The 27,805-nt window shown below is 40.4% G+C and overlaps 2 protein-coding genes across 2 annotated transcripts; one reads left to right on the top strand and one right to left on the bottom strand.

Annotated features, from left to right (window-relative positions):
• Positions 1-2,383: 2,383 nt before the first annotated feature.
• LOC104421143 (cationic amino acid transporter 6, chloroplastic) lies at positions 2,384-6,809 on the bottom strand. Its single transcript, XM_010032993.3, has 5 exons — positions 6,375-6,809; positions 5,885-6,104; positions 5,375-5,723; positions 4,889-5,120; positions 2,384-3,141 (listed from the first exon to the last, which is right to left on the bottom strand). The coding sequence occupies exons 1-5, from the start codon at positions 6,760-6,762 to the stop codon at positions 2,573-2,575; spliced, it is 1,758 nt and encodes a 585-aa protein (XP_010031295.2). The 5' UTR covers positions 6,763-6,809; the 3' UTR covers positions 2,384-2,572.
• A 17,851-nt stretch (positions 6,810-24,660) lies between these two features.
• On the top strand, positions 24,661-26,919 carry LOC104421142 (transcription factor DIVARICATA). Its single transcript, XM_010032992.3, has 2 exons — positions 24,661-25,137; positions 26,336-26,919. Exons 1-2 carry the CDS (start codon positions 24,824-24,826, stop codon positions 26,718-26,720), a joined length of 699 nt encoding a protein of 232 aa, XP_010031294.1. The 5' UTR covers positions 24,661-24,823; the 3' UTR covers positions 26,721-26,919.
• The last annotated feature ends 886 nt before the right edge of the window (positions 26,920-27,805 follow it).

Below are 27,805 nucleotides of genomic sequence, written 5' to 3'. Positions count from 1 at the left end.
ATTATCAACCAATGATTATCTTGGCTGCTAACTCGAATACTTTATCTTTTTTCAAAACAAAAAATAAAAATTTAGATAATTAGTCGCCTGGGGGAATTATTCCGTACCGTGATGATAAAAGCATAAAGCGAAGAACCGAAAGTAAGCTTCGATGTTGAAAGCAAGAATGGCATTCGATGAACACCATATATTAAAAAGGAGGAAATTATAAAAAAGTTGCCCAGCTTTTTTTGTAAGTGAAAGTTTTGAACATGTGGTAGGCGATGACTTTTGTAAGAATTGATAGGGACCAAAACCGGTGCTTTGATCTATTGCATAAACCGGTCATTAATTAAGCTAATAAAGGTAATAATTTCTCAAACTAATCCAAAGGGCTGGAAATTGATTTAAGGGTCCATTTGTTTCGCGGGATCTCACGTTTATAAAATATTCTCCTGAAAATGATTGCTTACACCTACAAAACAAATGAATGAAGGATATTTTCATCGTTTATTAATAAGTTTCAACATAAATCGTTATGGATAGCGAAAAATGGTTTTGTGATGGCTAATTAATTGAAGTGATAAAACCTATCATTTTGGAAAAATATTTTTCAAATTGTTCATTTTTCTCAAAAGTAAACAGGGCTCTAGAGAGGGAAAATAACCTTTATTTGGAGTAGAATATATATCTTTCCTCTTTAGGAATATTTTTGTATTTCACAGCAAAATGCGTTGAACTTGGGGAAGATAGGTCTATGCGTCAGCTCTGAAATTTGTTCGGTCTTGAATATCATTCTTCAGGTTAATCTGGAATCGGATAAAATCCCGCATATCACGACCTTTTCATCTTCCTTTTTTCAAAGTGCACTTTCTCTTTTCGGGTCTTTAGAGAGCTACATACAGAAAAATGCTTCAGTTTTCGGTTAGATATAATAATGGGAGATGAGAATATGTAAGAATAAAGTATCAATATAAATATGTAATGATAAACCTTTCATGAGCATTTTGCACGGATCTTCAAGAATATAATTCAACAGCGGTTCCCCAGACTTTATTGAACATGCAAGCAAGGATTCCTTGTTTAATCATTTGAATGACTGCTCAGCTTATTTTTCGAAAATAAATGATTTGGAAAACATATTTTTAAAATTAATCACTTGTGTATCCCAAATACTTTTCTTATTACATACAATTTATGTCTAAACATTTTCGTTTATAATGAAAATATTTTTTATTCATTCATTTTTGTAAGTGTTATAAGTGCTCATATTTAGAAAAATGTTTTTCAAATTACTTGTTTTTGTGAAATTAACAGAGCCTTAGGGCACATTTGTTCAGGGGAAAATTTAATGATAAAGGAAAATACTTTCTAAAAATCATTTTTAAGAAAATGATTATTTTTTCTTTGTGTGGTGGTATGTGACAGAAAATATTTCTGGGTATTTGGATCTCATTTGGAAAATAATTTCAATATCTTGACTTTATCTCAGGCAAAATAAATATAAAAAATCAAATTTTTAAATTTTTTTTTTTTTTGTTTTTTCCCCTTCCCCTACCATAGGTCACTAATGAGGGCCGACTTGGCTTGCCTTGGGCTAGCTCGACCTCGCCAACCCACACTTAAGATCGATCACCAGCCATCGTTAAGGCTTGGCAACTAATAAAGGAGGGTAAAGGAAAAAGGAAAAAAAAAATATTAAAAAATCAAGAGGAATAGTTTCAAAAAGTGTTTTCACTTTCTTAAATTTATAATTTATTTTCACAATTTTATATATAAATATTTTCTTTGATCAGAAAGTCTTTTCATTTATGTAATAATTTTCGACAAATCAAACGTGTGTGAGTTTGGAAATTTAGTTCTAAGAAAATATCTTCTATCAAACAGGCTCATCCTTACGACAAAAAAAAACTACCGACACTCCACTCCACTCCATTGATTTTTTTTATTAATATACATGTTATAGTTAATGTTACGATGGACTTATATAGGGTAATCATATCTTAGGAATATAATCATCCGAAATACACAAGTCAACTCCAATTTTTAAAGTAGGTGTCGACATAATTGTCGCCATAATTGAGATTTGACGTCACGAAATGACAAGAGAAACCAAAATAAAGGGTGGAGAGGATAGAAAGGAAAAAGGGGGGTAGAGAATATACGTTCCATAGGGCCCTAATTTAATCATTATCGAAACTCAACATCGCCTTGACGTGCTGCATCGTGGCTTTGTTTTGACAAATGCCGGTCGCGACCATCTCCAATGGCGTCAAATCGATCCTCCTCGACAAGGGCGGCCATCTGACAGTTCTCTCGATCCTCGATCGATTCGCGCAATAATGTTCGCAAAGGAAAGGTCGGGGAGGAATCTCTGTTCAAAAAAATAAAAAAATAAATAGGGTCGGGGAAGAATCTCGAATTACTTTCGAACTGTAAATGGAGAAATTCCAAAGGCTCTTTAGAAGGTGTACATCTTAGATTTTCCAATTCAAAAATACATGGTAGTCCGCTTTTTTGCACTTTGCTTTCGCCCTTTTGGAAAGATAAACCGAAACCTAAACTTTTTACCTAATTGGAAAAGGAAAATGAACTACACTTTGAGACTAAGATTCTGAACTCCCTCCGGTTCCCTGGCGAGTTCTCCGTATTTTTGATCCGTCGACGGGTCCCCCTCCGCGTCGACGCTGGCATGCACCCCGTAGAAGACGTAGATGAGCACCACGGCGCCTGAGAAGATCCCGAACCGCGCGAAGGCCGGGCCGCTACGCGTCCCGAGCAGGAAGATGTTCAGGAAGATGGAGACGCAAGGGATCCACGGCATGAGGGGCACGCCCCAGAACTCGGGCTTGCGGGCCTGCGGGACGGTGAAGTGGAACACCTGCAGGACCCCGAGGGCCACGAGCGCGCACGCAGCGAGCATGAAGTACTTCGGCTTGCCGGTGGGAGCCAGTTGCCAGAGGAGGGCGAAGATAACGGCGGTAAGGGAGAAGGCGGATAGGAACGACAGGGTGGGGCGCGGGTTGGTGGTCCCGGCCGCCACGTAGCGGCGGTAGATGACCGCGTTGGCCACCATGTAGAAGACGAAGAGGGTGCCGATGGAGACGAGGTCGAGGAGGACGTTTAGGTCCGTGAAAAGCGCAATCGCTGCCGTCAAGATTCCTGAAAGACACGGCACATTTGTCAGAGAGCAAGGAAGAGAGTCGCAATGTGTTGCCCAAAAAAATCTTTGGAAAGATCACAGTGTTTTCTTTGGCGTAGGGATCATTGACTCGCGCGCACCATAAGTTCATGAGATTCCAACCGAGGTATACATCAATCGATGTGCTCTCGTTACGCTTCTAAACCAAAATCTCTAGCAACCACAAAGAACCAATCTTGAAATCACACAAAAACCAACGTTCGACCGACCCATTGGACGGTGAATTTTTGGACGAACATGTACACAAGACATCTATCTAACGAGGGCAACAAAAAGATTCGAGGGTTAAGACAGACTAAGCAAGCTTTGCTTTGCAATTTCCACGTCAAGCAATATCTATCTACATGACTAATTTCGAAAGCGATACGCATTAACCATTAAATAGAGTGGGTGGCGAGTTGACTCTCTTCTCTCTCTTTCCCTGTCTAAATCCAATGAGGTCCACTTCGCTAGGCTTTGTCATTTTGATTGAGGAGGGAACTTTCCATGACAATCCCTCGGCAAGGAGGAGATGTCATTGTCCATGCCTCCTCAAACCTTATGGGAAGACACGGGGGCCTGGTTTGGGATCATTCTTGAGTCCACTTGAGTGTCCTAAGTGTTAGAAATTGGCCTTTTCCATATGGATTTTGTGGGTTTCGGGTGATCAAAAGCGCCGTGTGCACATTAGACACCTAAATAAACAAAGATTGTCATCATTCCCGATGTGCCATCTCTATCGTATTAGCAAAAATGAGAACACTTTTTAGTGAGGTACGATTAACCGGTTCGTGAGAACTATCATAATATTGTTTAATACACGCATGCATATATGTATACATATAGAGAGAGAGCCTATAGGATTGACAAGTGCCACTACCCACTTAACTCATGCATATCTGAATTTATTATACCCCTATACCCAATAGAGCGAAACACCCAATCAAAATCCAATTTATCAACTCTATCATGTTATATGAGACAATCAAATATATAAAGAATGGAGACACTTTTTTATCATGTACAACTGATCGAATTCCCAGAACCGTAAGAAAATCCTTTCGGATCCTGAGAACCCTAAGAAAATCCTCTAATTCTCGCGTGAATATATATACATAATTTATGAAGTTGGAGCGAGCTTATAGGACTGACGAGTGTTACTACCCACTAAACTCGTGCATATCCAAATCCTATTATATCCCAATACCCACCCAAAATCCAATCTGTGCCTTTCCAAACTCCATCATGATTCCATCACCTCCGCTCCTCTCATTGGCCCGAAATGGGGAGAAACCCTTCAGGCGGAAGTAAGTTGAAGTGGCGGAAATTACGTGAAAAGCTAGGATTAGGATCGAGCCACCAAAGCTAGTTGGGCTACTCCATGGCTAGGATTAGAGGGTCATGAGTGATCCGTTCCCACTCGAAACTACAAAACTAAATTCCCCTTCTGGGGGAGGACGACGATGAAGCGTTGACGACGCACCTACCGACCTTTCCCGGTAAAAGTAAAAATCCTAAGCCGACCCCAACGACACGGACAGCGAGCAGCCACGAATTCAAGAACAAGAACGACAACAAGAACCAGAACATGCACGAAATCCAAGCCCGCCACTTTAAAAAAGTGGTTCGCGACAACTTCATCATTAATTACCGATTAAAAAAAACGGAATTAACAAATGATTATTTGATTAGATTAATGAAATGGAAAGGAGGGAGGGAAGGGGTTACCCAGAAAGGCGGAAGCGTTGACGGGCGTGGATGTCCTGGGGTGGACCCGGGCGAACCAGGTGGGGGCGACGCCGGACCGCCCGATCACGCACATGTACCGCGCCTGCCCCAGCATCGCCACGATCAGCGACGTCAGGATCCCGAAGCTCGCCCCGGCCCCGATCGCTTTCGGCACCCACTCCAAGCTTCCACTCCCTCGGAACACCCCCGCGAACGGTACATCCTTGTCAATCTGCCGCCGCCACACCGGAAAAACACACAGGTCATCATCCGCCGTGCCCAAAATAAAAAAAGAAAAAGATATTACCAAGAGAAACAACATACGGATGGACTCGTGCCAAAGGGCCTACTAGATGAAATTGTCATAAGGGTGTCCTAGATTTCCTGTGTCGATCTTTACTTAGGTCCCACGAAATCTAACTGTCCAAATTGATTTTAGACGCCAGATGATACAGGCGCATGATGGGAGGTTCGCGATTTCGTTACCATGTCGTAAGGCAGCAACATGGACATGGACGCCGCCATCAAGCAGTAGAGGACGGTGACTAGGATGACGGAGCCCGACACCCCGATGGGGATGTCCTTGACGGGTTTCTTCACCTCCTCGGCCATGGTCGAGACCGCGTCGTACCCAATGTAGCTAAAGTAGACCGTCGCGGCCCCGTTGAACACGCCCGTGGCGCCGTACGGGAAGAACCCACCCGGGTGGCTCGGGTCGCCTGGCTCGGTGAAATTCTTCCAGTTGCCCTTCGAGAATCCCATCACGATCACGAACGCTATGAACAGGATGTGGAGCGCCGTCAACATCATGTTCACGATTGAACTCTCACGTGTGCTGAAAAAGGCAAAAGCCAGCCAAAGAAAACAGAGAGAGAGAGAGGGAGAGATATTATCGTTGCTGGTAAGAAAAAAGAAAGAAACTGGCCAGATATGGAAATATTTGTGCGGCCAATTTTCTGCTTTTGGGTCATTAGTTTAATTTTTTGTTTTATTTACCCGTAGCAGATGATGAGGGTTAGGATCAAGACGAGGGCGACGGCGAGGAGGTCGATCTCGTTGAAGCCTCCCGGGAATCCGGGGACGGTGAGCCGCCACTTGGCGCACGAGACGCCGATGGCGGTGCCGAAGTAGCAGGTGAAGCTCCTCGCCACGGCGGCGTTCGACAACACGTACTCCGCTATGAGATTTGCACCGGTCAAGAACGCCGCGAACTCGCCTGGAAAAAGTAGTGAATTCACAGACAGTCCGTTACGTCTGCTTCGCAAATCGATTTGAAAATATACATATTGATTTATTTTAAGCATAAATGGTTTTTTTCGTTTGAGTGGAGCGAAAGCAATGCGCATAAATTCAGCGGAGAATGTACCAAAATTTCAGGGGAAGAAGACAGGAATGCACCCGAAAAACAGAGCTCAAAGGTCGAAATTATTGCTATCTAAGTTTGCCGTTTTTAAGGCGAAGATGATGAAATGAGTAGGCGAGGTACCGAAGGTGACGCGGAGGTAGCTGAATGCGCCGCCGGCGACGGGCATGTCGACGGCGAACTCGGTGTAGCATAAGGCGGAGAGGAGGGCGCAGACGCCGGCAATGAAGTAGGACAGGACGACGGCCGGGCCGGCGTCGCAGTGGGTGGCCCTGCCGGTGGTGACGAAGACGCCGGCGCCAACCATGCCGCCGACGCCGAGCCCGACGAGGTCGAACCAGCGGAGGGTCTTGGCCATGCTCGGCCCGGACCGGGATCGGACCCGGCTCATCTCCTCGTAGGACGTGGAGACCGAGCCGGCTCGCCGGGCCAGCCGAGCCGGCGTCTGGGCGAGCGCCCGGAGGTAGGCCCGGGGGCTCGAGAAGGAGGAGCTGTCGCTGCTGCTCTCCATTTTCCTCTCTCTCTCTCTCTTTCCCCCTGCTTCTCTGTGACTTGCTTTTCTCTCTACTGAGAATGCAGGAAGAAGAAGAGGAAGGGGAGATTTTTATAGAAAAAAAAAATGGGTAAATAATATAGAAATTAATTATATATTAATTGACGTAAAGGAAAAAAAAAAAAAAAAAAAAGGAAAATTGCAAAGAGATGGGAGAGGTCATGGAACTTGACAGGCGGAGTTTCTGACGACAGTGGGGCACAAAATCTGATATTCTCGTAGTTAATGGCTAATATCGGTTTTTGTAAAGTAGACATCGTCACGTTAAACCGCTGAGGGTAGACTTGATAGCCGAGATATTTTATTATAAATTAAATACTTATCTAAGACATGATAGAATTGGTAGAATATAATCCGAATGAAATTATCTCGTAGGAATATGAGATATGGATAGATAGAATTTCTAATATTCATAATATAAAAGTTGATTTTCTCGAATAACGAAGTTTTTAAATTAATAAAATCAAAATAATATTTTTTATAATCATTATATATTTTAGTTGTGTCAAAAATTTTGTTAGAGGATGATGAAAGGGAAACATAGAAAGGAATTTTAATAAGAGAGGGAAAAGCGATACAAAAATAAGCAAATAAAAAGAAGTAGGAAAAATTATCATGAGAGTTTTTACTTATCTTCGTTTGTGTAATTTTAAGTTTATTTATATTAATATGCTATATATACCAACTAATTGACATGATAAAATATGAAAATATTCAGTTTTCTTACTATAATTCACTAAACAGTGGATAGAATCCACTTCTCTCCTTGCTATAAATCCAAATAAACAAGCTTAACATGAGACCATGCTATTTCCACTCTCATTTATGCTAAGGCACTCCTCTTTTTATCCATCTCTTCAATGTAATGTTTCTCTCTCTTCAATCTAGTTACGTGTTCAATACTTTCACACTTACATTAAAATATTCTATAGGAAAGTTTAAAGTTCATTCTAAAACTTTGATCATTTTGCGATAAGATTGAATCTATTATCGATATAGATAACTTTCTTTACTGTCGAAGTAGCATAATAAGAAGTTCTCACCCTTTTTATCCTTTTTGTGCTTATCTTTTGTTTTGATGTGATCTAGACATTAAAGCGTTTTGATCACGATTCCCAAAAATTAACCTCTTCCATATTTCAATTAATTTTTTGTCCAATTTTTATCAAGATTGACTAGATAGTTAGATTGAAGTTTGATTTTTAGTCCATGAAGAACAGACCTAAACCTGGCGGCTCCTAAACTTTCTCATTCATACCTATTGGGGTTGTGGTGACGAAGTCGCCCAATGAACAGTTGGTATTTTATTGATATCTATTGGCGATGTAGGTTTTAATCTCATCCAGACTTTTTTGGCATGAGAAAATGCGCCATCATGTAGTTTACTTTGATGCTAAAGGTTTTTTATTTTAATTTTTTTCATTTATTTTTTTATCTATTTCAGAAGCTAAAGATAACTATGAGAAAAGGAGGGTTCTACTGGCATGCTTTGTGGTGTTAAAAAGTCAAAGTGTTGTGTGGGGGACTGCTTTCCTGAATGGACCCCTTGCCCACGAAATCTTCATGATCCTCCAATCTACTGTTGCATTGGCTCTCTGGTTCTTTTCATGATAAAGCTTCCCCTGTTCTATTGTCTAATTGTCTTGGACTTAGCACATGTATCCATTACAAAAAAAAGTGACATAACATCAAGGAAAGAAATAATATAGTGAGAGCTGGGACCATGATAAGCTCACCTAAAATGAAAATTCTAGTGTGATCTTAATTTATTAATTCATCCATGACGATCGATCGAGATGGACAGTTCGAATATTTTTCTCAACATTGGTAAATACTTAAGTAGAAAATCGACCAATGCAAACTCTATTTCCTTTATGCGTCATTTGGGATTCCAAAATTGCGTCAATCAAACGGGTCCGTGCGAACTGTCATAATCCCAATCGACCTAATTTCCACACGGGATGATCAAGAAAGAGAACCGCTCTATAATATTGATTTCTTAGTTATTTTGCAAAAAAAAGCGGTGATGAATTTACTAGAGTTTTGATATCAAAAATTAATCGTCCATTAATGAAAGTGGATACTAGAAATCTGTGAAAGTACACGTCACCAGTACTATCTATGGTCGTTGACCTTAAACACCACCTATTAGGGTCGCCTCTATTGGCAGTGAGATCACTATTGCCCCACTTTCATTACTAACTTTAGTATGAGGGCCTAACTCAGCCAACTTAGTAAAAAGATATTCATCTAAAAACCAAAACTGGGGAGAAAGCTATCGATGATCTTCAATGAGATTAAATATTAGTATGCCTAGGGGTTTAAACGTTTGAATTTTTTTATAGCAACCCGACGAAACTCCACTATCCAAAGCGAAAGCAAAAGGTAAAAGAAAATAAGAAAGTCATTTCCACAAACAAGTATAAGAATCATTTCTCTTGTTGGACATACGCACTCTTTCCCCCTAAACTAATCTTTCAACTTCCATGCACGACACCGGAAAAAGTAGTGATTTCTAGCTCGGGAATTAGTGGTCTCATATTTGATAATCGAACGCAACTATTCCGAGTCTGAGTCACCTAAACGAGTCAAAAGAATAAACTTTACCGGTTGCTAAGCTTGCAAGGGATTTCATGGGCATTTGAATAGTCCGGCCTCGTGCTCATGCCCCTAAATCACAAAGGAACTTGTAAAAGGCAAAGTTCTCTAAATTGCTAAAGCGAGAATGTTCGAATCTAGGACTTGAAATGGGAAAGCGTCAAGCTTTGTAACTTTCGGTGGTCTAGAAAGTTTAATCTACTACTGATGCTAACGGGTCCGTGAGATATGCATCTCGAATCGACGCTTATCCTAATCACATCCTATTGACATATGAAATCTCGAGAGAAAAGTACCAAAATAGTCCTAAACATTTTGTATCAGTACCAGTTCAGTTCTAAACTTTTTAATTTGACTAATTTAATCCTAAACATTTTCACATTTGTATCAATTCAGTCCATCGGCTAATTTAAGCTAGAAATTACTAACGTGGCCATTGGCGGTCTTATGTGGCGCCACGCGGACAGATTTTATAATTTTTTTATATTTTTCAGATTTTTTAAATTCTTTTTTTTTTTTTTTTCTTTTTTTTCCCCTTACCCGTGGCCCGCGAGGTCGCCGGCCACAAGCTAGTCCGAGCAAGGGGCCTCACGCCCTTGCCAGCCACAAGCGAGGGCGACGGCCCCCGACGATCTAGGCGAGGGCGCGGTAGCCCTCGCTCGTGGCCAACAAGGGTGTGGCGGCCCTCGCCCAGATCCAGGCGTGGGCCATGGTGGCCTCCCCTGCCCAAGCGAGGCTCATGACGCTATTGCCGCGCTTAATCCAGTGTGAGATCGCGAACTTCCCCACGCCGTTATCCCTTTAGAAGCTACCCGAGCTCGGGACACCGACCACCTCCTTCAACCTCTAGGGGGCCGCGAAGGCTCGGGTGACCATGTCGTGATCGGAGGCGACGGAGCTCCAGATGCGGCAAACACAGCTCGCCTGGATCTTGGTGAGGGCCACCACACCCTCACCCGCCATGAGCGAGGGTTGCCGCGACCTCGCCGGCCAACGGGCGAAGGTTTTGGCCCTCGCCTGGATCTGGGTGGAGGCTATCGCCCTCACTTGTGGTTGGCGAGGGCACGGTGGCCCTTGCCAGTGGCCGAGGGTGCGGGGCCCCTCGCCCTAACCAACTTGTGGCTGGCGATGGTCGATTAGCTGGCCAAGGATAAGGGAAAAAAGGAAAAATAATAATAATTTAAAAAATCTGAAAAAATATAAAAAAATTTATAAAATTTGTCAACGTGGCGCTACATAAGACCGCTGCAATCAAAAGTACTATGTGAGTGAAATCTTCTAGCGGCTACATCAGCAATTTTCGGCTTAAATTAGCCGGACGGATTGAATTAGTACAAATATAAAAATGTTTAGGACTAAATTGATCTAATTAAAATGTTTAGGACTGAATTGGTATTGATACAAAAGGTTTATGACTATTTTAGTACTTTTCCCGAAATCTCGAATGAGTGGACCATGCTGAGGTTTCTCAAATGCCACCTCCCTTTTTTTTATCGCCCTTTTCCATTTTGGGATGCTCAATTATCTCGACAATCTCTTAAATACGGACATCCCATTTTCCATAATGAGTTTTTTTTTTCGATAAAATAGTTTTTATTAATTGAAGCCTAACCACTCTTCACTTAATCACCTTAGAAATAGTTTGTGCTGATGTAATCGATGAAAACCCCAATAATCAATAAATATAATTTAAAAATATTTTTATTAAAAATGATCATTTTTATCACTAAAATAGTTTATTAATAAAAGATATTTTCACTGTCGGTAATATTGGTAATAATATATGTTGAAAATGATGGATGTCTTTTTTTTCCATTTTCAAACAATAACAATTCTGAAACCCGAGGTATTGACGTCCGACTACAGGCACCGCCCGGGTGCAGTAGGGGCCGTGAGACCCCGAATAGCGTAAGTAAAAGGAGCCCCGGCAGATCCTTGGTTATCAAAAAAAAAAAAAAAACAATTATGAAACCCGCTTCCGACGGAGCTATAGTGAGTTGTCGTGCGGATGGCTGTTCACTTCGGGTCGGGGCTCAGACGTGCGCGGCGGCAACGACACGTGGGAGCGTTGGGTTTTTGGTCTTCGGGGAAAGCGAAACGACGGTGAACCCGAACGCACGCGCTTAGGGGGAGGGGGGAGGAGCAGGGATCGGAGGACACGTGGCGGGGTGAGAAACGGAGGGTCGTTTTTTGCGGGGTGGGAGAAAAAGTGAACGGATAACGTTGTCGGAGGAAAGAATCGGGGCGGGGGGCTTTCCTATCCGACCGTGACGAGGAAAGGAAAAGAGACTTGTCCGCGGCCGCCATGTAAAAAGTCCGGGTCAAGTCAGTGCCGAAAAATGAAAGCCCCGTGACCAATGCGAGAAAAGACATGCACCATGTTCCAATAGTATGTTCGAATTGGCTACAAAAAAAAAAAAAAAACACTTTTTTTGTGTGATCATTCACTCATGGGCGCATTAAAGGATCTGAAAAGTATTTATCCATCGTGAAAATTCAAGTGCACATGATAATTTGTTAGTGTGACGCGACATTGGGATTCCGAATCAACGTCCCGGTGGAATAAACTGTGTGCTGAAATTGAATGCTCGGGCATTTAAGTAATTACTTGCAATTTAGGATCCATTTGCTATGCAAAATATGTGACATCCCTAAAAATATGTTTTCCATGACAATCCCTTCTGGTATTTCGGTGAAACTTGAAAATGAGTTGAAATTTTTTTCCCATCATTTGGTATGAAAACTTAATTTGATTTTCCTAGATGAACATATACGATCCGGATGCCTAGAACTTATGCATGGACAATCAAGAAATCATAATGAGCACTAAAGTCCCAAGTTTGGCCTCGATGGACCCTTGATTTGAGCAATGAAAATTAGGGTGCAAGCAGCTGGATCCCAGGCCTAGCCTTGATGGATCGAAGACGCAAGCACCAAGTACTAGGCCCGGCCTTGATGGACCCATGGTCCTAGGCCTTAGCTTGATAGATCCTAGCGGCTTGAGCACTAGGGACCCGAGCCTAAGCATCGAGACCTTAGGCACGACCTTTGTAGACCCAAACCGGGTGTTAGGGATTCGAGCTTAGGTACTGAGATCTTGCACTTGTCCTCTGTGAAATTGAGCCCAAGTGTTGAGGCTTCGAGCTCGGCCTTGTTAGACCCAAGCATGGGTGCTAAGGGCCCAAGCGTGGGCAGTAGGATCCCCAGCTCAACCTCGATGAACTTGAGCATTGACAATAGGGATTAGGGCATGGGCACCAGAGTCGTGGGCCTAGCCTACATAGACTTGAGCTTGAACGTCGGAGACCTAGTCCTAGATGTTGGGGGCCAGGAACCAGCCTAAGGTTTCCATGTTTAAGTGTAGAGTTTCGATCTAGGTATAGTCGTACTTAGGAATATGAATTTTGACTTTTTATAGAGAAAATTATTTCCTTGAATTTAAAAATAGGTGTGCTTTCTTTAGCAAAACAATTATGCGAATTAGATTTCTGGACTTTGATGTGTTTAGTTTGCTAAAATGATCGGTTAACGACAAATCATTTATGATGAAAAAAATAAGCACATGCAAAGTTAGGAAGATAAATTTCTTAACTTGAAAAGGAAAAAATAAATATTTTTCTGAAAAATTATTTTCCTAGAGATCAACATGCCATTATTGTTCATCCACATTAGATATACTACGACACGAAGCAAGGGACATCCTATTATTAAGGAATTGCTAATTACTTTTTTTTTCCCGAAAATAGTCCTCCTATCAGCCTCTTTATAAACATTTGATCAATGGCAAATACGAGCATCAATAATTGTTTTATTTCTCGTGTATTTCAATTTTAAAAGTTCGATTCTTTTCTATCTTATAAACAGCCTTACTAGACAAATTTCAAATCTCAGAATGTTTTCCTCTTTCTAAAACACGTGTGTGTATTCTTCATAGCAAGCCAGCGATTCTTCCCGTTCATTTCTAAGTTCGAATGCTTTATTTTAATAATGTAATTTATTTAAATTTTTATTTTAATAATGCGATTTTAAATTTTAAATGCGAATTTTGTAATGTAATTTTATAATATGGGCAGAGGGTATGGCACTGCGTCTCCAGAGTCCCCTGACCAATCAACGTCCCAATGAATGCTGACTGAGACTTAGGGTTGCGTATGGGTTCCACCGAATCACGAGTACAAATAATCACATAGATGTCTCCAATATGTTTTCTTATTAATTCCTTTTTTTTGTTGGGACCATTTCAGTTTGTGAATTTCTCCTTTGCTGGGACACTGTTGCTCCCATTCATCCTAACACCTGTTAATAAACTAATAAAATCACCATCGGAAGATCCTGAATTTCCCCCATTTCCAATTACACATGCAAAAGAGAATTTTAAATTTGTCCGATGTTTCAGTTCTTGACTTTCGATCGATTTAATTGTGAATTTTTTGAAAATTTATCAATATAGTTACGTCGACTGATCTTGGCCGGCAATTGAGCAATTGCTCGCGAGGGATTGTCCTATGAAGCATGATTGGTTATGATGTGAGCAGTTTTATTAATTATTTTTTTTGTAAAATATTCTGAAATTTTATAAATTTATTTTTTAATACTATTCACCAGGAACTCAAAACCCACCTCCAAGTTCCAACCACACATTATTGAAGTGGAGTCTAGTGGGAAAAAAATAACAAAAAAAGCAAAGTCAATTGTGTCAGAGAACATGCCTTTATTGGCCCCATTTCTTTAGTACTTTCACCTCATCGTGACGTGAGGATGTGGCTTTCCATAGCGTAGAGTGTCCATAGGAATCACCTAATGAGCACATAGCCATACGACGACACCAATCATGGTCATGTTTAGAGGCTCTCTTAACATTCATTGAATGAAAACGTGATTATTTTTGAAAGAAAAAAAAAAGGCTAAAAATCTCTTCTTCTTTTTTTTTTTTTAATGATTGAAATTATCCTTGTATGCAGCCGGGGCGGCCGACGACGTAAATCCGAGACGACGCTAGCGCAGGGAAGTTACAACCGGCAGCCGGCGACGTAAATCTGAGACGATGCTAGCGCAGGGACCCACCTTTCATGACACCGCACTTAAGTCGCACGAATGCGACTGCGGTGACTCGAACCTCCCCCAACCGGAAGAGGAGGGAACGTCTGAACCAATACATCCATAGTGGGATGGGTAAAAGCTAAAAATCTTTTGCTCTCTCTTAACTTAGGTTCGCGGATTGATTTGATAGATCCAAGGAATAGCTTATTAAAAATGTATAAATATATACACCGTACTCATTGCAATTTCTACGTGGTTGATTTAATAATATTTGTGTATATGTTTTATTTTGAAGAAGATGAAAAAAGAAGGAAGAAAAATGGGTCGGTCAAACTTAGATCCATGCCTCAATTGGTTGTAGAACGGAAATGACGTCAGTGTTGCATGAAATGGTGTAACTGACAAATTATGTTTTGAAAGGTGTAAAGCACCAAAGAGGTCCTATTACTTTTGACATTTTGGAGAGATTCAAAGTTATCATTAAAGAGTTACAACCTTGAAAAATTGATGTACCAATTCACGTTGTTGGATCTTTTAATAGATCAAATGTAGACCGAGGAGATACAATGTCAAATCCACAATTTCGACTTTCTAGTTAGTTCTCACCATACTATACATCTCTTTGAATAATGGATTTGAGTTCACGACTAAAGAACACTTTCAAGCACATCAATATCATGTTCTTATAGAGGGGTTTGTATCAAGAGTTAGTATTCCTATTGAAGCCGTTCACACCATAGACGGGAAACAACTATCTCAAAGAAAGTTTTCTAGAAGTATATTGCATCAATCAATATTTCCCAGACTTTCTTCCATTGATTTGATTTTCTCCATATCATCTTTCAAGTTCGGCCTAGACATTGAATTTGTAGCCTTGTCCCACAATATGATCATCCTAACACGATACCTAAAATGTGACAACAACCTCTTATTCTAGGCCTCAAAAAGCTCGAGCATTGGCATGTGGCAGCATAGGCGCACAAGGCTACCTTTCGATATTATAGCCTTTTCTCCCCATGGGCGTGCGCATGCATAGGTCTTTTGAAAACAACCATAGAGGGGCGTTTGTATCAAGAGTTAGTATTCATGTTGAAGCCGTTCACACCATAGACGGGAAATAACTATCTCAAAGAAAGTTTTCTAGAAGTATATTGCATCAATCAATATTTCCTAAACTTTCTTCCATTGATTGATTTTCTCCATATCATCTTTCAAGTTCGGCCTAGACATTGAATTTGTAACCTTGTCCCACAATATGATCATCCTAACATGATACCTGAAATGTGACGACAACCTCTTATTCTAGGCCTAAAAAAACTCGAGCATTGGCATGTGGCAGCATAGGTGCACAAGGCTACCTTTCAATATTATACCCTTTTCTCCCCATGGGCGTGCGCATGCATAGGTCTTTTGAAAACAACCATAGAGGGGCGTTTGTATCAAGAGTTAGTATTCATGTTGAAGCCGTTCACACCATAGATGGGAAACAACTATCTCAAAGAAAGTTTTCTAGAAGTATCTTGCCTCAATCAATATTTCCTAAACTTTCTTTCGTCGATTTGATTTTCTTCATATCATATTTCAAGTTCGGCCTAGACATTGAATTTGTAACCTTGTCCCACAATATGATCATCCTAACATGATACCTGAAATGTGACAACAACCTCTTATTCTAGGCCTAAAAAAACTCGAGCATTGGCATGTGGCAGCATAGGCACACAAGGTTACCTTTCGATATTATACCCTTTTCTCCCCACGGGCGTGCACATGCGTGAGTCTTCGGAAAAAAACTATAGAGGGGTTTGTATCAAGAGTTAGTATTCCTGCTGAAGCCGTTCACACCATAGACGAGAAACAACTATCTCTAAGAAAGTTTTCTAGAAGTATCTTACCTTAATCAATATTTCCTAGACTTTCTTCCGTTGATTCGATTTTCTCCATAGCATATTTCAAGTTCAGCCTAGACATTGAATTCATAGTCTTGTCTCACAATATGATCATCCTAACACGATACTTAGAATGTGACAACAACCTCTTATTCTAGGCCTCAAGAAGCTCGAGCATTGACATGTGGTAGCATAGACACACAAGGCTACCTTTCGATATTATACCCTTTTCTCCCCATGGGCGTGCACATGCGCGAGTCTTCGGAAAACAACTATAGAGGGGTTTGTATCAAGAGTTGGTATTCTTGTCGAAGCCATTCACACCATAGATGGAAAACAACTATCTCGAAGAAAGTTTCCTGGAAGTATCTTGCCTCAATCAATATTTCTCAGACTTTCTTTCATCAATTCGATTTTCCCCATATCATATTTCAAGTTCGGCCTAGACATTGAATTCGTAGCCTCATCCCACAATATGACTGACCTAACACAATGCCTAAAATGTGACAACAATCTCTTATTCTAGGCCTAAAAAAGCTCGAGCACTGGCATGTGGCAGCATAGGCACATAAGGTTGCGTTTCGATATTATATCATTTTCTCCCGGCGGGTATGCGCATGCGTGGGTCTTTAGAAAACAACTATAGAGGGTATGGACGGGAAACAACTATCTCGAAGAAAGTTTCCTAGAAGTATCTTGCCTCAATTAATATTTCTCAGACTTTCTTCCGTCGATTTGATTTTCACCATATCATATTTCAAGTTCGGCCTAGACATTGAATTCGTAACCTCGTTCCATTATATGACCAACCTAACACGATACCTAAAACGTGACAACCATCTCTCATTTTAGGCCTAAAAAAGCTCGAGCAGTGGCATGTGACAGCATAAGCGCTCAAGGCTGCCTTTCGATATTATACCCTTTTTTTTTCCGGGGGCCTGCGCATGCGCGTGCGCGGGTCTTCGGAAAAAGCGACGGTGGCGCTGGGAAATGCGGCATCTCATTCCCGATGTCACATGGTCTCCACTCCGTTCACTTCGATCGACCGGCATGGAGAATCGAGGAGGACAATATTCAAAGACCGAACGAGATCTTTAGGCCGAACTGTACTTTCCTAACACGTCGAAAAAGGAGGGGCCTCAAGCTCTCCTCATTTCCTCCTTTCCGGACGCGGACAGGAGTCCATATTCGGGCATTGGGAAGACTAAACAAATGGTTTTCACCCCCTCCGGACAGGCTGTTCTCGTTCTGTTCCACCGGTCAAAGTCAAACGACAGGACGAACTGCAATCTATTGTTAGATCGAAAGTGGGATTTTCTAGGATCGATGGGGAAGGTAGGATCTTATGATGGCAGGCAGAGGCGGGTGATTTCCCACCCCTAAATTAGGGTGCAATCACGGCATAAAGATCCTTTCTAGTCAACAAGTTCGACATGACATGACGTGTGAGAAACGGCACGATGATATTATAAAAAAATCTTAAATTAATATACATATGACGAATTGATCCTAAACTTATTATTCGTTAGATTTTATCAAATTATTGAGTTTGATAACACACGACAGTTGGCGGATATACCAATCTAGAATTTTATTTTTCATTTTTTTATCATAAATGTAGTAGTTTATGATTCTTCGTGGTATGAATCCAATTTAAAGAAAATGAACAGATGATAATCTGGGTTATTCATGATAAAAAAAAATTAGTTTTTAGTAAATTTATCACGGTATATTAGTTTTGAATTTTTATGATTAAAAAAATAGTTTTTGATAAATTTGTCAAATATATATTAGTTTAGAATTTTTCATGGTATTAAATTGAAATTCTAAACCCATAAATAATCATACCAAATAACTTTTCAAGAAGAATTTGTTTTTCCTTCTCATCCCAAGATACCTAAAGATCTCTCTTCCTCGTTCGTGTCTTCCCTTTTTCCTCTAGGACATTGCTTAGACTTTTTGGGATTCGGCCAACGGATGCCTTTCAAATTCTCTTTAGACAATCGAATGAATTTCTTTCATTTTTCAAATCTTTAATTTTCGTTCGAGTATTTAAAAACACCACTTTAACTCCAATAATTTACCCGACCAAAAAAAAAAAAAAAAAACTCCCAATAATTTTATTAGACACATTTAACAAGTGTCACCATAACACTCGTTAATGTAACTCAGGTTTTTTGTTTAAATTTAAATAAGAAGATGTGCAATGAAGCAAGTTTTAGTCGGGTAGACCATAGAGAATCATGTCACTTTTATTTATTTATTATTATTTGGAATTTGACTATCTAATAATTACATGGATTTACAAAGAGAGCATGGAACCGGTCACTCTTAAAAGTTCAGTAATCTAGGAAGACTGCTTGGTGGCCATTTATAGACGTTTGATTAATGTCATGGGCCATTTAAAATAAAAAATTAGTCAAAGAAAAACCTAACTTTGAGTTGATGAGGGATTTCAATTTTAAACTTGTTGAGAAAATGTCATGAGCTTGATGGATTTCCTAAGAAGTTTCCTATCGTGGATTACTAATAGTAATCCAATTTAACAAAAACAAACATATGATAATTTGGGTTATTCATGATAATAAAAATTAATTTTTAGTAAATTTATCACAGTGTATTAGTTTCGATTTTTTCATGATTAAAAAAAACTTACTATGATATTATATACGGACTAGGCAAATAAGAGGATTATGGAATTCTCTTTGTGGGTTGTTTGTATGAGTTCTCAATGAAAGATTGTAAGAAAATACTTATATGAGTGCTTTGAATTTAATTTAGATGTGGAAAAGGTGCCAACACTTGAACCGAATTTCATAAATCTCCGGTGTCATGATTGTTTATTTCTCTTGTGATTTTGTACTGATTTAATCGCAACACTTGGTTGGATTCCGCGCTATATTACAATAATTATCATATCTATTTCTGTGTAAACGATGTCTCCAATTAAAATGAGCAACAAAAATCTTCTTTTGTGTAATGCGCAAAGTAGAAATTGGTTAAAGTTGACTATATGATTTCCATATAATCCTTTAAATGCCTTAATCTGAATTTTCCTCGGATGATTATCATTTAATTTCGTTTACTATAGTCATGCCGATTTATAAGTATTCCCTCTCTTCACCTAGTCGATACTACAGATTAAATAATCACTTTATTCCCACCAAAAAAAAAAAAAAGAATCACCATATAAACATCCAAACCAAAGAAAGGAAAGATAGCCGTTCAAATATATGCAAAGTTCGCACATTCAACTTCGTTTACACAGTCTTGGGCCATAGGCTTTGAAGCCCAACCCAAGAACCAATGAGATCTCCACTGAATTTGGGCCGCATTACTTCGCTCATGCAAAGAGCCCACTTAGCACCATGGATTATCACGATAAGCCGATCTCCATGTCTAATTTCTAGCTTTTGTTGTAGTTTAGGTCGAATGCGGGCTTTTAAATTCTCCGCGAAAACATTTGGCTCGTGCCATTGCTGTCGCGATTTGAAGCTTAGTTGACGATTACATGCAAACGAGACATGTCTACTTAAAAATCACAGTATCAAGAGAGCTCAAGAACCTAAACATTCATGCTACAATTACAGCTTATCACGCGCTCTGGAATTTATAGTTAATTAGGAGTGTTAAAATGATAAGGGAGGGCTGAATAGAAGAAGAAGATTCCTTGTATTTTCTGTATATTCCAAAAGAATATCTTCTATACACGTATCTGTTATACAACACAACGAATATGTCTAAGCACTAGGTTAAGCACTAGAGAATGATATGTCTTGAGGAGCAAGTTGTGGAGGAATTGTAGGTGTATTCTTGGAAGGACATGATCTAACTTTATGATCAAGTCATGGAGGAATTGTAGCAATTCCATAATCAGTGTTGTTGGGATTTCTTTCCTTTGACAAGCAGAACTCAGAAGAGAAAACACATGAATAAAGACCTCAAATCAAATGTGCGAAACTATTTATTTGTAGGGCGGAAATGTAAATTTGTGTAAGTATGAACCTTCCTTTTATCATATGAAAGAACGTGCAAAAAAATAAAAATAAAAAAAATATAGAAAAGGATGAACTCCTCAAGGAAAGGAACATAAGATTGATATCCAAGCTCTAATATCAATAATGAAATACTCTTCAAAACTTTCAACAGATAATAATGAGAATTAGGTCATCCATAACTTTCGCGGAAATGATACAGGTATTGTCTTTATCCTCGTTCCACATCGGACCATGAAATCGACGATAATCAATTTTCTCCTCTCTACAGTACTGGGTAAACCAGTTATAGACTTGTCTCATGTAGTGCTTCTTCCCCCTACCTAAGCAAAATAGATAAATCATGTTAGAAATCAAACCAAATTTATCAATGCCAATAACTGTTTGATGCCTGCATAAGAGTCATAATTACTGAGTTATTTTTAATGAGTCCGTTCGTATTTTTAGGTATAGTGATTATTTCTACAAATGATGTGAGATATGGTGATTGTTTTGTTATTTTCTATATTTTATTTAGAACACTAGCTTTATCTATTGGGAAGATCGAATGTCACGAGTCTATAGATAGCGAAGTCTTGTTATTGTTTTTTGTTAAGGTAAAATAAATTTACAAGCCTATCTATCTTTTTCTCTTCCTTATGTGAATTGTGAGTGTTTTACGTTCAAATTACTTTCATCAAATCAAATAGCTACTTATAAGTAGGAGTGATTGGTTTTCATCTTAAAATCTTAAACCGGATGGTATAGGAATCAGCTCACCCAGTCCTTGGACCGATTGAATTAACCAATCTGGTTGAGTTATAGGATTGGTCCCGAAACTAGTAAATTTCTTGTTCTTGTTCTTCTTTTGTTTTTTTCTATTCCATACAAGCAAGGGTCTACTTACATTAATGAAAAAAATAAATTACTAGTTAGGGCATGCTTCAAAATAAAAAATAAATAAAACAAAGAAATCTTGATCGATTTGTCGATTTGGTCCATGCGATTTAGTTCTAAGTTTAGAGACGACACGGCATGAAGGCAATCATTGGTGTCGCCTCTCGAATCCATCTATATAGAAATTGAGCAACCGATTCGCGGAACAGAGGCTTCAATTTCTAAGGACGATTGTACTTGGGGCGGCTTTGATGCTCTTGCTTCGTCCCCACGACACCCTCGAAATTTACCAAATAGAATGGTCCGATTTCAACACGTTTCGGAACGGAACCGGCTGCCCACGAGCCCTTGACCTTTTCCATCGCCATCCGCGCACCTTGGCAAATTGAAAAAACATGCCGAACGATGACGTGGCACTTCCATCTTATCCACAACGCCATCTCATCGGTTGGAGTTGCTTTCAGCAAATAAGGCTTAAAAAAAAATAAAAAAAATTCTGAGTGGACACAACACGTGTGCGCAACAACGCGCCACGTGGAGCAGAGCCCACCGCCATGATCTTCTGTTATCCACTCGCGGCTCTCGCTTTCTAGAAGCGACTCGAGTAAAAATTTAAGAAAAAAAAAGAATTAAAAAATGACTTGGGTCGAAATAAAATATAAGAGAAAAGGGAGGTCGATATGGATGAACCGATTCGTGTTCTTGGTTCGTAAATCACACTTTAGTCATTGCATCTCAATCGCCTTTGCGAATTATCTACTAAAATAATGATTTGTTCCTAGTGATCATTAACTTTGAACTTCTGTAGTTAGCGATGATTAGGGCGATAAAATAATAGTGCATTGAACCTTTGCTTTTCGGGAAGAGGAAAGGCGGGCTGCAATCTCCAGAAAGGAAAAAAGGGCCAAAAAAGGAAAAAATTAAAAGGGAGAAAAGGACGACTGGGATAAATAAGTAGTAGAAATTCCGTGGACGGTTGCCGACATCGCAAATCATATTTCGTGACCAGATAATAATATTTTGTAAATGTCCTAGCTAGATAAGAATATATAAAAAAAGAAGAAGAAGAAGAAGAGAAATTGGACTCGATTATCCATTCAACACTATCATTCTTCCATCCCACGAAGACCAAACGCAATAGTCTACGGCCGCCGAGGCACCTGGAACTTGCATGATTGCGAGAACCCATTTCTTAATTAAGACTAGACACCTGTTAAATATGTTTAGAAAAAGAATTAACATGTTTTGTATTCTAGCTGCCGGTGTTACGTTATTAACTGTATCCGAATTTGGAATATTAATCTTCAATTAGGGACAGCACTGGTACCTGGCCCAATCGGCCACGGTTATCACGTTGTCTTGCCCTTTTGCCCGCGAAGATGGAGGGGATCGCGGTGGTTGGTGCCCTTGTAACCACCACGAGCAACGGCTTGGCCTTGCGTGACCTAAACCCGAGGCCAACGATGTCGGACCCAGGTACGCGACCTTAGACCCGGTGTTGCGAGGGGGTGGAGGCGCAACGATGAAGATTGGCGACTTGGGCAATGTGGTGACCCTAGACATGGCGGGGCTGCATCGCCGGGAGGGCAGGTCGATCGAAGAAGAAGATGCCTCATTGTACATAATGTTCTTGGTGTATTTCTAAATATTTCTTGAACGTATTACATGCTATCTGTAAAAGTATCTTGCTGTTATGGTAAGGGAAAGAAATAAATTAGTTAATATAGTAAATAAAAAGACCGTATATATATATATATATATTAGACTGATTGAATTAAAAAATAAAAAGTTCACTAAGAAAGTGAGCTCTTGATATAAGATGGATAGAAAATAGATAAAATGATAAAAGATTGATGATCAACGAGAAATTTTTCACTTGTTTTTATCATATGCTACTTGACATTTGAGTCTACTTATAATAACCCAACATTCAACATCAAGGCCAATTATTAAATGAACATTGACTCTAAAAATAAAAAATAAACACTTTGGTTACTAGCTAGGTAGTACTCCTTATGGGGGCTTTGCCTCCGTGGAACTAGCTAGGTAGTTATAATTTAGTATCAAAGTGTGATCCAATCAATTCTCAAATAGATGTGTGATGTATGGATGTAGGGGGCTAGAACAAAAAGTTGCAACTTTCAACAGCTTCTTAGGACGTGCTAGGGGCACATGGACTTGACTGTACATCGAAAGAGCACGTTGCTAAATGACATGGGTTTATATCGATGATGATGTCAGTTTTTTAAAGGAATGTGTTATTAACATCTCACATCAAGATTTGAGATGTCCTACTAAATGAAATGTAGGCGAACACATTATATTTAAATGATTATATATCTTTTTATGTGGTCACCTCAAGTACTCCTTTTGAGGCTTGCTTGACATGGAACTAGTCAAGTCATTATGTAACATGATCGTGCAACCCTGCTCTCTCGCTAGTTCTACTTACTGTCGACGATATTTCAACACGACACTAGCCCTTCTATGGAGGTAAGAGTTTCAAGTTCAAATCTCCTCAACATACACAATGTCGAGTTAGACGATATCCTCTGACTCTATGTGCTCTCTTTTTCCATAAGTTAACATGCAAATTGTAAACACAAACATTTGACGTGAACTCAGGAACGTTCGAATACTAATTAGTCGTGGGGTGTAAACTTCAATCAATACAAAAGCACAAATATGTGTACTTGGTAATTACCTCTTGTTCTCGAAATAAGGTAAGAGTTTTGGGTTCAAATCTCCTCAACTTACACGATGTCAAATTAGACGAAATCCCTTGAATCTACACACTTTCTTTTCTCCGTAATTTACTACCGCGAATCATAGACACAAACATTCGGATGGACTTAGGAATCTTCAAATACTAAGTAATTGCGGGGGTAAAGATCTTCAATCAATTCGAAAGCCCAAATACGCGTACTTAGTAATTAACCCATGTTCTCGAGACGAAGGCGGCATTGAAGAAGTCAAATGCGTCAGGACTCCTTAGTTTTACAATATATTTTATCGAAATGATTCGTTGAATTCGACTTCGGGAGCGTTCACTTTGAACAAATCAATCGTCAAATAAAAGTGGGTCCCAGTCGATTTACTTTTTAAAAAAAAAATATATATGTTTCGATAAAATCTCTCACGGCTCCGTCCTCCCTTTAACTGTTACATCTCCCCCGTAGAATAGCAAAAATGTGAATGCCCGAATAAAGAAAATAAAAGAAAAAGAAAAAGAAGAAGAAAAACTTCACCCAATAAAAGCAAAAACGTGAGGGATAGGAACACCCAGGAGTGGGGCCCACCACCGGGGGAAAATATAAATAAAATAAAGGATTAAACCCCCAACAACTCAGAAAAGTCCAAAAACCGCTAACGACAAAAAAGCTCCCCAGTCGACAACTCAGCACGCGTTTTATTGTCAAGCTGCCTTTTTTAAAATCCGAATCACCGGAATTCCCGAATTTCCTTAAACTTCCGAAAATCGAATCGAGGAAAAGAGAAGGCAGCTTTCCCGTATAAAACCCAAACCCCTCCAAATTCTCCCCCCAATTCTCCAGCCAGGGAAGGGCGGCGACGGCGACGATCATCCCATCTCCGACCAGCTGATCCTTCCGCTCCATCGTCGTCATGTACGGACGGGCGGCGGAGTGGAGCCGCTACGAGGACAAGGTCTTCGAGCACGCGCTGGTGGCGGTGGCGGAGGACTCGCCCGACCGGTGGCAGCTGATCGGGAACCGCCTGAACCGGTCCGCGTCGCAGGTGTTCGAGCACTACCAGAGGCTGGTGGAGGACATTGACGCGATCGAGTCGGGGCGGGTCGAGCCGCCGAGCTACCGCGACGACCACCCGGCGAGCTGCGGCCAGATTGCCTTCGAGACGAAGCCCCGGATCAAGGAGGCGGAGAAGAAGAAGGGCAACCCGTGGACCGAGGAGGAGCACAGGTGATTGAGAGATGCCCCGTTGGTCGTTCTTTTGTTGAATGACTCATTCTCCCTGTTACTTGTCGTAGTCTTCTTTCTTCTGGGGTTCTGAATTTCCTTTCTGACTTTGCTGTTTTTTTTTTTGGTTAAGCTTTCTGACTTTGCTGTTGGAGTCGTGCAATTCGTAAAAATCTGATCTTTCTTCTTTTCTTTGCTTCGAAAGCTTAGCAATTGGCTAAGTTTTTGGGAGAGAGCGACTGAATTCGATTTGCGTTGCTGTTGCTTCGACAAATTAATTGTCCTTGATGTGCTTTTTGGGTTGCTAACAAATCGGAGAATTTGGGGACAAAGGGTTGAACCCTAGCTATTGAGTTTGGGGTTAAGTAAATTATGGGTGTTTAGATTTTGGTCTAAGTTGACATGAAGGTATTCACCATTTTCCTTTCCCTGCAGAAGAAACTCAAGCCCCTATTTTTGCTATTTCCATTTGAATTGGAATGCTCTAATCGGAGAAAATAGTATTGTTTGGTCTATTCCATCTCTTGAAATCTAACGTTTTGCTTAAACATGCATATTTGATGGAAGATGTAGCGCTTTAGTTATAAAATCTGGTGCCATGTAGATATCTGCGTATTCTCAGAAGAAACTGCATAATTAGCAACAAGCTCAATGGACCCTGTGATCTTGTCAATATTTTGTTTTTCGTTCCGGTTGCTTTTGCCATGATGTGTTTCAATACCTGTAGATCTGCTTGATCTTTTCTAGGTCGGTCTAAACAGAAAAGCTAAAGATGGATTTGCTTGGTTAGAATAAGCGGTAACCAGTGAGCGTGAAATGTTATTTTGGGCAAGCCTGATAGTTTAGTTTAATTTCGTTCCACGCCCCTGTAGAAACTGAATCGAGCGGTGAAACAATTATAACCACAGGCGGGTCAACAGGACAGCTCACCTGCCTTTGTGCCATATATGTAGTTTCTCCATCTTTCTGTGTAATCAACTTCATATAAATTTTGAGCACTGGTGGAAGGAAGCTGCCCTGTTTCGCTGCTAGAGTCAAGAAATTTCTTTTACACCTGCGGTGCTTGTACAAGAAAGAAATATCTGTCGCAAATTGTCTCCTGGAAAATTGGCAATTCTTAGAGCCCTGTCAGTTTGAAAGAATGTTTGCACTTATTTGATCCTTGTCTTATAATAAGATTTTTTGTTTGTTGCCGCGACAGGTTATTTTTGCTCGGGCTGCAGACCTATGGCAAGGGCGACTGGAGGAGCATCTCGAGGCACTTTGTCCTCACAAGAACACCGACTCAGGTGGCTAGCCATGCTCAGAAGTTCTACATGCGGCAGATGAGTTTGGGGAAGAAAGAGAGGAAGAGGAATAGCATTCACGACATCACCACGGTCGACACCCCCCCAGTCCCGGCATCTGTTAATGACAGTTTCAACCCTCCTCAAGCGGGCAATGCCCAAGATGATCCGAGTTATGATTATCCAAAAGCCAACAACTTTCAGCAGATGCAACCTTGTCAACCGGCGCCTTTCATGAATCAATTACTTGATCAAGGGGGAGGGTCGATAGGATACGAAAACTTAAGCTATTTCCTGTGAAGTGCCGGGATGGAAGTTTTGTATATAGATGAAAGCCAGTATAAAGGAGTAATTCATTATAGATTTAGTGGAAAAGGGGTATATGTACATTAGGTTTTCACTCTTTCTTTATCTCAGTTCATGTTGAACCATGTTCTGAATCACTTTTTGAGATGCAGTAAATTTAAAAAAAAAAAGAAAAAACTTATTCCACAACTTACTTTTCCTTGTCCTTTCCTGCGGATATTTCATATAATTTGGAATATGCGTTGGGATCTCCAGTTTCCAGATTCCAATTCCCAAGCAATCCAATGTACGAACCAAGAAAAAAAGTACTTTTTGCTGAAATATCAGAGTCATCGATCAATTACTAGTTTTTATGAGAGGGTTTCTATATTTCAGAGTTATCGACTAAAAAGTAATATGGATGATATATTATCAGGTTTCATGGCTAGCTCAAGAAAATTTCTACTCGTCATCATTTGATGATCGACATATGCATTTGGAAATAATTATGTAATCGAATACTGTTCATGTCATGATTTATAAATAATTGCTTGAGATTGCGGTGGATTTAATAAGATCATTCTCTTGATTAGATCTCGACCTCGCTCACAAAAGCACTATGCCATTGTACTCTCGCGCGAAAAATTCGTGTCACAGGAGAAAACAGAGGACTCTGCAATCCTTTATAAAAAAGGGCAACGTATTCCATAGCATGAACAAACAAATCGAGGCCTCTGTTTCAGGCTCTGGTTGCAAGTCCTGCCTTGATCTTCGGAATGGTGGAGAGGTCAGGCTTGAACGACTTGGCCGAGATGCCATTGTCGATCCCGATGGCGAACACGGAAGGAAGCGGGAGCCGACACGGGTCCCTGCACTAGTACCTCCAGAATGTTGATATCACCAAAGCGCCCTTCTTCGCCCCCCGCTAGTGGACAAATTGTACTGGTAGTGAACTCCCTTCTGGAGCTTCTGTCGACCAAACCCCACCTCGAGGGCCCCCTCGATGATGTAGAGGAGCTGAGCCGACAAGGGGTGCATTCCGGAGGATCGCATGCTAGATGCTCTGCCCGTTTGAGGGCCGGGAAATCAGCCCTCACGGT

The sequence above is a fragment of the Eucalyptus grandis genome, chromosome 1 (genome assembly GCF_016545825.1).
Source record: "Eucalyptus grandis isolate ANBG69807.140 chromosome 1, ASM1654582v1, whole genome shotgun sequence".
Classification (NCBI taxonomy): domain Eukaryota; kingdom Viridiplantae; phylum Streptophyta; class Magnoliopsida; order Myrtales; family Myrtaceae; genus Eucalyptus; species Eucalyptus grandis.
Note: the sequence above shows the minus strand (reverse complement) of the source record. Positions and strands in the feature narration are given on the sequence as shown.